The sequence below is a fragment of the Nematolebias whitei genome, chromosome 17, assembly GCF_014905685.2.
Source record: "Nematolebias whitei isolate Nwh7 chromosome 17, NemWhi1, whole genome shotgun sequence".
Lineage (NCBI taxonomy): Eukaryota > Metazoa > Chordata > Actinopteri > Cyprinodontiformes > Rivulidae > Nematolebias > Nematolebias whitei.
In genome coordinates, this window is record NC_056514.1 from 39,555,237 (window position 1) to 39,564,977 (window position 9,741).

The window sequence follows — 9,741 nt, forward strand, 5'->3', positions numbered from 1 at the left end:
CCAACTTGGACTCGTCGCCGAGGTGAAGTCTGGTCTCCCTTTCTGACCCTGAAACGGTGATTCAGGCTTTTATTACCTCTCGTTGGGATTATTTTCATGTTCTGTTTGTTGGTTTAGATAAATCATCTTCACATCGTTTACAAACCGTCCAGAACCAGCAGCTCGTCTTTTAACAGCAACTAGAAAACATGAACACAGAACCTGGTCCGGGCTTCCAGTCCACTTCAGGGTGGACTTTTTAAATTGTTTTTAAAGTTTTATTATGTTATGTTATACATTATATATATATTTATGTGATCTTCTAAACATCTACACTCCAGTCAGAGCACTCTGGTCTACCAACCAGTTCCTCTCAGACGTCCCTGGATCCAAACAAGTCCAGAGGTGATCGGACTTTTTCCAGCAGCTGTTCCAAAACTGGAAGAGTTTACTGATCGTTTAAAGACGCTGAGGCTGTCGAGACGTTCACTCTTTGATCAAGACTTGTCCTTTTCTCAGGCGTTTGATCCAGGCAGAGTCTGAGAACCAGATGGAGCTGATTCTTCTTCTCTTCATTTTAATTTGACTACACGAACACGATAAAGCACTTTGATCAACTTGTGTTGTTTCTATGAACTATATAAATATATTGACATCACCTGGTCAGGAGGCTTCAAAGCGGGGACTTCTCACCTGGTCAGTTTTCAAAGAGGCCTCCACACAACTCATGATGTGGAGAAAAGGTCTTCTGACCAGGCCAGAAGTCTTACAGAGAGGAGGTCTTCTTGCTCCACCTTTAATCTTCCAGCTGCTGTGAAAACCAATAAAATGTTGGAAACTGACAGAAAACATTTGAGTCAATGTTTCCTGTTGTTTGCAGAGTTCTCGGTGAAGATGCCGCTCTGACCAGAGTCTCTGAGGAGGAGGAGGAGGAGGAGAAGGATGAAGAGCAGCTACTCCTCAGGAACCGCAGGAAACATCGACGGAAGACTCGGAGCCGCCGGCGGAGACCTGAGGAAGGCCAGGAACCGCCGGTCATCCAGGGTCTGTGGGTGCAGGAGATCGACTGGCTGAAGACGATGTCGTCCTCTCACATCATCCCGCCTCCGCCTCCGTTCACTGACTCCTGTTGCCACGGCAACCGGCTGCACAGGACATTGACAGACCCAGACGACCTGTCTGAAGACTCTCAGGAGAGCCGGTCGGACTCGTCCTGTCCTTCAGATCTGACCTTTGACCTGATGCACGTCTCCGGGTTTAACTCCTCCCCTCAGACCGAGGAGGATTCTGACTCTGAGTTCCTGCAAAGCATGCTGGGAGTTTCAGAGTGGTCCGACGCTCTGAGCAGCGAGTCCCAGAGGACCTTTGGTTCTGACGACACCACCGACCCGGTGCTGGAGAGGCTGAGGGGCCGAGTGACGCAGATACCGAAGCCGTTTGTCCCGGCTCTGCTCAGAGATTCAGTCAAACAGATTCTGGACGTCTGGAGGACGACTAAACCCGCCAACGAAGGACTCGTCTTCCATCATGTAGGTTATCACTGTGGGGCGGGCGACAGTGTAACTGCATGTCTGATGTTACTGAATCTCTCACTGGGTGTTGGAGTCAAAACATTTCAATATGGCCGACATAACTAATCGAGAATAACAAACAACATGGCTACAACTCAGTTGATTTTACTGATACGAGGCTAAAGCCCGATGTGGTAGAAGCTGAGAGTCTTTCTGATCTGGGTCAATTTCTGTGTTTTAGCTGCTGCAGCCCAGAAATCAACGTTACCGAGAGGGAGAGGAGTTCTGCGTTCTTCATCACGTCCAGAACGGCTCCTACGGCGACGTGTTCTGTGTCCAGGATCGAAGCACCGGCTTCAAATGTGCCGCCAAAAGGGTAAAACTCCTGAAGCTCGAGAGAACGACTGCCGAAATCAGCTGAAAAATCTGAAGCTAAAGCAGAAAGATTCAGTTTTGTTTTGCAGCAGTACCAAAAGTAGCAAAATGCTGAGGAAAAGTTAAACATTGTAAAAAGGTAGCTAAATGCTAAATGTTGCAAAATGCTAACTAAAAGTTGTGAAACACCAGCTAAAAGTCAAAAGGAATAAAAACCTAGCTAAATGTGGCGTAAGGCAAGTTTAAAACTAAATATTGCAAAAGATTAGCTAAAACTTAAAATTAGCTAAAGGCTAGCAAAAGCAGCATTAAGGGTAGTTAAAAGCTAAAAGCAGCGAAACACTAGCTTAGAGCTAAAAATAACAAAGACTAGCTTAATGTAGCATTAGGGTAGTTAAATGTCATAAAATATGACTCATCATTAACATAGTAACAAATGCTGACTCAGCATTAATTCTGTCGGGTCATGTTTCCTGTTCTCCTGTCAGATCCCCCTGGGTCTGTTCCGCAGTGAGGAGGTGAGGACCTGGAGTTCCCTGAGTTCTCCTCGAGTCCTGGATCTGTTCGGAGCCGTGAGAGACGGACTGAACGTGGTGCTCTTCATGGACCTGAAACCAGGTAACCCGACCCGTTTCATAAACCTCCTTTTTGCTCTGAAACCCGACGAACCGGAGTCTCTGAACCTCCACAGCCTGTTTGGCCCGGCTCCTGAAGGAGACGACCCGGCTCCCTGAAGACCTGGCCCTGCATTACCTCCATCAGATTCTGGGGGCGCTGGAGCACCTGCACCACAGGAAGGTGGTCCACCTGGACGTGAAAGGTGGGTCCGGCCTCGTTCAGAACCGAAGCTTCTTCAGTTTTGGACGCAGCCTTCTGACCGACGGTTGTCGTGGGAACAAATCGTGACCCCTGCGTGTCCACCTTCTTCCAGCGGACAACGTCCTGCTGTCTGCGGACTGCAGAGACACCTTCCTCTGTGACTTCGGTCTCTCGCAGACGTTGGACGAAGACGGACGGAGCTCCAAGGCTTTCAGGGGTGAGTTCAACTTGAAACGTTTTTAACTCGATGTTGAAACGTTCCTCTTTAGCACGGGTCACAAATATTATGGCCCAGATTCACCAAAATCCTTTTTATGGGTTCAAAAAGATTTAGAACCCATTTCTCCAAGGGAGGTGTGCGCCTCAAACTGTGCTGTTGCAGTTTCCCGACATTTAAATGAAGTTTTCAGTTTGTGTTTAGAGGAAAACACGTTCTTTTAATGTAAAACTGTCAGGACCGATGGTGTCTGATTCTCAGGTTAAAACAGTATTTTTAGTTTCCTGAGAGTTGGAAAAGAAAGTGAGGAAGAGAGTTGGAAAAGAAAGTGAGGAAGAGAGTTGGAAAAGAAAGTGAGGAAGAGGAGCATGTTGGGACGGGCAGGAACGTTGATTCAGCGTCGGACATTAATTCCTTGGATGATTGTTTTTGCAGGGGCCGCCCTCCCGGGCACGGAGTCCCACATGGCCCCGGAGGTGGCTCGAGGCGACCCGGTGTGTGCGCGGGCCGACGTGTGGAGCAGCTGCTGCATGCTGCTGTGCTTGCTCAACGGCTGCCAGCCGTGGACTCGTTACTTCGCCCATCCGCTGTGTCTCCACGTCAGTCGGACGCCTCTCCGCTCGTTTCTGGGTCAAACTACAAAAGTGTAAACAAACAAACAAACGTGTTTATGTCTCGTTTGTCAGGTCGCTAACGAGCCTCCGCCTCTGTGGGAGGTGCCGTCCAGCTGCAACCACTTCACAGCCGAAGTGTTCCGGTCCGGACTCCAGAAGGACCCGGACCGCCGAGCGTCGGCCGAGGAGCTCCGGAGGAAAACCACCAAAGCCCTCAGAGCAGGTTGGACCAGAACCGTTAGCTACGAGCTAAATGTGGAGAATTTATATTTGAAACCACAGAAACCTCATTTGAATAAAAATCAAATTAATTTTAATAAAAAGTAGAAAAAATCAAAGTCTGCGTGCCGGACAACTCCTGAAGTTTATCAGAAAACAAAACTTTAAAAATAGAACTGGCCGAAAATTAGAAAAACATTAGCTTAACTCCTAAATTATCAAAAAAGTTAAATCTTCAATTAGCAAAACTGCAGCTAAAAGCTCAAGTTAGCAAAACTTAATAAAACTGTAAATTAGCTCAGCAAACACTAAAAGCTTAAATTAGCAAACTCTCAGCTAAATGTTTACATTAGCTATTCTGTAGCTATAAGCCTAATTTAGTAAGACAGTAGCTAAAAGCTAAAATGAGCGCAAGTAAACCAAAATGGAGGAAAACTGGAGACGATTTCAGAGAACGATGTTTTTAAAGAAACAAAAAAACGTAATTAAAGTTAAATAATTTAAAAGTATAAAAGTTACAAAAACTAAATGTCGTAGAGCATCGTTCCCGATCGAGCCGAAGAGTTTGAAACAGGGTTCCTCAACAAAACAGCTCGAGGGCCGGACATCCAGCGAAGTCATTCTGTAAATAAACCGTTGACATTTGTTTGTTTTGTTGCGTTGAATCATAAATGAAATAAACAGAACCCAAAAAATATTTTTTTATTTTCTTATGAAGTCATTGGCGGGCCGGATTGAAGTCACCCGGCCCGCGGGCCGCCAGGTAAATAGCCCTGGTTTGAAAGAAGAGCCGAAGAGTCAAAAAGTAGAAGCTAAAACAGGAAACTGAACGGTGACTCAGCGTAACGAACGGCTTCTTGTCTCTACAGTCGGCGGTCTGAGTCCAGTTTCCATCAGCACCGCCCGTCAGAAGCTGTTTCATGGTTCTGATGTGCCGAATGACCCATCATCATCTTCTTCAGCTCCAGATGTGGTCTGGGTCAGCCCCTGGAGGACTCTGGCGGTGGACGAGGACCGGGACGGAGACGCCTCAGACCTGGACTCTGAAGCAGAGACGGATCGTCCAGCCAGGGACTGGGACTCTCATCCCAGGTCCCTACGGGACCACTACACCGACGAGGCGGACTGGGAGACTGGTTCCGAGTCAGACGTTGATATTTACATGGGCAAGGAGGACCAGGACCAGGACTGGTGCCTCAAAAGTGATCAGGACTATGAGAGGGACTGGGAGGAGGAATGGGACTCCTCTGGATCCACAGAGTACCTTCGGGGCCTCCGAGGGGTTTTCCCGTTGCTGCAGAAAGGTTTACAGGTGGATCGGGCCTCATGGGGATCAGACGCAGAACTGGAGTACCTCAGGGATGGTGAGTCTTTTTTGGTTTCGAGGTTTTGGTGGAGGATTCTGATTCAGTCTCGGTAAAGAGAAAGTCCGCCCTCTTTCAGTTCTGGAGTTTGACAGATCAGGACTAAAGAAAACCTGATCTGATACCGCCAAGTCGTTGTTTAGTAAACAAGATTAAAGCCCCAACGTCAAGGTGGAAACACATCAGCAATGACCTCAGAGAAGCATCTGGGAGGGTCAAAGGTCATTTCCAGACTATTGGAGTATCGAGAGATTTTTCACCAGAGGAAACATTTCAGAGAGCTGATTCACCCTGAAGGTCAGACCGTGCAGTGACACTGCAGGCCTCAGTCAGCAGGTCAAAGGTCAAAGGTCGTGGCCTCTTTTCTCTTAAAACAACATAGCAGCTCCACTTACGTTCATCTGCAGGAACCACAAGACTTCTGGACCAGAACCAGAGCAGAGGACAGATGTTTACCCAGAATGCACTGCAGCAAACAGCTCCTCCAGCTGTCAGCACGGAGGTGGAGGCTGATGGTTTGGGCTCCTGTCAGTCCCTGAGTGGACCAGAACTCCTCTGGAGACCAAACATGAGTCCATCTGTCCAAGAAACTGGGCCCAACAGAACCATGATCCCAAACACAGCAGTTGATCTACAACAGAGCGGGTCAGAAAGATCAGAACCAAGGTGCTGCACCGGTCCAGAGTACAGAACCTGAACCTGACTGAGATGTTGTGGTGGACCTCGATGAAGCAACGATGGAAAGAAGAGTGGTCCAAAAGTCCTCCTGAACCAGTAGAGACAAACGGGAAACGGCTGAGAGTTCTGGTGCTGAAGGAGGTTCTACAGCTGCTGGACCGGGAGACGGGACCAGGTTCTGTTTAATAAATAATGACTTGGTGGAACCTGTTCTGTTCACGTGACGTTCAGAACTGTATCGATTCAGAACCGGGTCCGTTCTGTGATTTTGGACCTGATGGGTGGGCTTTCTATTCCCCGATTTTGGCGTAACTTTTGTTGATTAGAATCATTAAAACGATTTTCTCCAGATGTACCTGAAGGCATCACGCTTCAGACCCCGAGCCCAGAACCTCGAGACGACCCGCCGTCCTGCTTCAGCTGCTCCGACTCGTCACAGATGGACGAATCGGAGGAGGACTCGGACGACTCGGATCACTCGTCGGACGACCTGAGCTCGGGCGTCTTCTCCTCCTGCGACAGTCGGGCGGGCGCTCACCTGGAGTGGCTGCTCTCGGCCAATCAGACGACTCCACGCTGCTTCGAGGGTAAAACTCCGCCTCCTCCTCTCTCTCTGGGCGTCAGCTGTGACTCGGCATTAAGACCCGACGTGTCTTCCAGGTGTGGACGTCTGGGTGGAGAACGTCCAGGGGGCGTGTCTGAGGATCCGAGAGAGCCGGCGGGTCCAGGTGGGCCACGTTGCCATCGGAGTCAGTGACCGGGTACGAAAAGTCCGGCTGAACAATAAAAGAACTGATGTTGATTAAAAAATAAATAAAGTTTAAATTTCTTTTCTTTTTGTTTCACCTCAGATGTCGGGGAAATCCTTCACCTTGGAGACTCTGGACAGGAAGACCGTGTCCTTCGACGAGCAGATCCAGGAGTCCGGTTTGTGGTTCTGCTGCGTTCCCGCTCCGGACCGGTGCCAGCGCTGGAGGTGGAGGGTCCGAGACGGCCGGCTGGAGCTCAGGGAATGAGCTCCCGTGGTTTCGGGTCGGTAACAAACGTTTAAACGAGCAGAACTTTCTCAGGAATCGCACGTTGGACCTCGTCTCACATCCTGGAGGTGTTTCCCTGGATCTGCTGGTCCAGAAGAGTCTGGTCGGGTCACTGCCGGGTGGAAATGTTCGCAACAGAACTCCGCCGTCTTTTAGTGTTTTAGAGCGTATTTTTGATTTTAGCTGTGATATTCTTATGTTTGTTTGTTTACATGGTGTTAACTTTTCTATCTACGCATTTTATTTTTGTTAAAATATGATTTCTATTTAGTGGTACAGTTTTTATGTTTGCCTTGCTCTGTTTGGGTGTTTATTGTGTCACATTTGGACTTTTCGACCTTTAAATATATAAAAAAAATGTTTACAAAACCATCCATGTCCTGTCATCGTTTCAGTCTCTTTGTCTTTTTCCTGTGTTGTGGTTTGGACACATTTTTTTTACATACAGGACATGTTGTCTCCTTTAAAACTTTTATGGCAAGACCATTTATCATTTAATATGTAGGGAAGCTTTTTTTTTTTTTTTTTTTTTTAGAGCAAATGCTTCTTGTGCGTTCTGACTGGAATTAATATTTGAGGAAGTTTAATGTTATTTTTCCATAATAAATGTGTTCCAGTGTTGGCTCCAGATTTCTGTATGAATATTTTTCTAATCTGTAATAAAAATTTAACTTTTTTATGACTGCGAGTGAAGTCAATTCAGTTGTAGTTTTGGACATCCCAAAGTAGTTTATAAAGAGACATTGAAATATAATTAAACATATTACAGATAGACTTTGGCTGCCCTGACAATTAAACCAATTAAAATGGATCAGAATATGAACAAACTGTTGGGACAAATACAAACAATGAATGTATTTTTTTTAATTTATGGAAATCAGTGGTGGGGACAGATCTGCTAACAGCTAAGCATTTTCACTAACTTTGGGAACCGTTAGTAAAATTAGCTTCTGCTTTTTAAATTTGTTTTTATTTTAATCTTTATTTATACAGGTAGTCTCATTGAGTCACGGCTCGTTTTCAAGAGAGATCAGTTTGTAAACCTGTTTAGCAATTTAGAGTTATCAAAAATTAATTTTTAAGTTAATGGAATGTGGGTTAGCGAAGCTGTGTCCACCACAGATGTGCTTTGTTTTCATGAAGGTGGTGGGCCTGGGCCTAGCTGAGCCCACCATTAGCTCCGCCTTTGGACTTGTTTTGATTATATGCTAAAACGGCCTGCCATACACATCAACTACTCCGACAGCTAATCTGAAACTTGAACAACTTCTGAGGTTCACTTCCTCGACATTTTGTTCACTGTTCACGCTCGCGGATGTTCCGTCGCCTGTGATTGGTCTAGCGGAGGACGGGGGCGGGCTTTCAGCTACACCATTCGCACTGTGATTGGCCGCGACTTCATAGTGGGAAGCGCTCGTAACGCCGGTGTCTCCCTGGTTGCGCAAGACGCCATTTTGGAGTGACAGTGAAAGATAACGGAAAGATCGAGAAGCTGTCTTTGTAGAGGTAAAGAACCACTGAAACGCGCGTATTCTTGTACTCTAAGGTTGCGCCGTGTGTGGCGGCTGTCGTCGTGTTCAAACGGCTCGGTTTGAGTGGCGTTTAGCGTGACGTCACTGTGTTCTCTGAACAGTGACGCGGCAGTTAGCCAACGGCAGCTAGCGCGCTACAACAGTTCCTGTTAACGGCGGTCCGGAGAGCTGTCACTGCGAGTTTTATCCTTCCGAACTGGGCTTCGGTTCCCCTGACGCTTGTCATTGTAGGTCAGTGTTGGATGTGTTTGTAACGAACCGCTGAGTGTTTAAAAGACGCTTCTTGTTAAGTATGTGCTGGTTAGCGGCTAGCAGAAGCATCCGCCCTTAGTGAAGCTAACTTAGCATCGGCTAACAGCTAAAGCGGTCGGTCGCTCATTTTTAAAGCTGTTTTATTTCGTTACATTTTACTTAATTAATTATTCTTAAACGCTTATTAGATTTATGATTATTCCGGCTGTATTTGGTTTTCTGTCATACCAACTTTAATCGGTAATGAAGAGTTTTATCAGCCGGGAAGGCCTTTCTTATCACGGGTTAGTTAACGTTGAGGCTAATCCGGCTAAAGTTGGCTCAGGAGATAAGGTTCTACCTGACAAATTAAACTTTAAACATCGAGTTATAATGAGTTTAATTTATTTATAGGTCCTACAACTTGTACAGGTGGGACATTCAGTAACTGATAGTGTTTACATGAGAGTTAATTGAAGGTAAAACTGAATTTAAAGCTCTTTTTTTTGCACGTCGATGCCGAAATTTAAACTTAAATTGATCTATCATTTTGGTTCACATATTAATGAAATTAATTATTAGAATGGACATTTTGAGATAAAACATAGATTTTAACTGTGATTGTGTACACGAAATGGTAAAAAAAATAGGAATTAATCAAAAAAGACTTAAGTATGAACTGTTTGTTTCTGTCTCAGCAGCATTTTGTTTGTATTAAAATAATGAATTTAAGCTGCTGTTGTGTTAATTATCACTGTAACAAATGTGATTTTTTAAAAATATGTCTTTGTTTTTTAAACCACACAATAAATGTACAGTATGTACAATAAATAAATGTATCCTAAAATTGAAACGTGACATTTCCATAAACCCAAACATTAATAAAGATAAGTCACTCAAAAGGGAAAAGTCTGGTTTTAATGAATAAATCACTCGGATGCTTTTTATGCTTCGAAGCCAAAACTCTTTTGATTCAGATCTTTATGTTTCTGAAGCTTTTCATTCACCCGCGGTCCTTCGTGTCTCCGACTGAACAAAACACACTTTTTATATTTACTCATCTGTACGTGAGGTGTTTGTGCGTTTGGTTTCCGGGTGTTTTTGCAGCCGGTCTGTTGGACGTGTGTCCCACCAGACGTGTGTCCCACCAGACGTGTGTCCCACC

The 9,741-nt window shown here is 45.7% G+C and overlaps 2 protein-coding genes across 3 annotated transcripts in view; both read left to right on the forward strand.

The window, feature by feature from the left end:
* Positions 1-1,058: 1,058 nt before the first annotated feature.
* LOC119423565 (mitogen-activated protein kinase kinase kinase 14) lies at positions 1,059-6,841 on the forward strand. Its single transcript, XM_037690964.1, has 11 exons — positions 1,059-1,508; positions 1,732-1,866; positions 2,354-2,483; positions 2,557-2,685; positions 2,797-2,901; positions 3,337-3,500; positions 3,588-3,738; positions 4,604-5,098; positions 6,127-6,363; positions 6,437-6,537; positions 6,628-6,841. The coding sequence occupies exons 1-11, from the start codon at positions 1,059-1,061 to the stop codon at positions 6,790-6,792; spliced, it is 2,262 nt and encodes a 753-aa protein (XP_037546892.1). The 3' UTR covers positions 6,793-6,841.
* A 1,390-nt stretch (positions 6,842-8,231) lies between these two features.
* arf2b (ADP-ribosylation factor 2b) overlaps positions 8,232-9,741 on the forward strand; it is a 4,631-nt gene continuing 3,121 nt past the window's right edge. The window contains exon 1 of one of the 2 annotated variants that reach the window (XM_037691675.1): positions 8,232-8,319. The gene's annotated coding sequence lies outside the window, so the exon portion shown is untranslated. Of the gene's footprint in view, positions 8,320-8,403; positions 8,577-9,741 lie in introns of those variants that run through there. The other variant, XM_037691676.1, reaches the window with a different exon arrangement.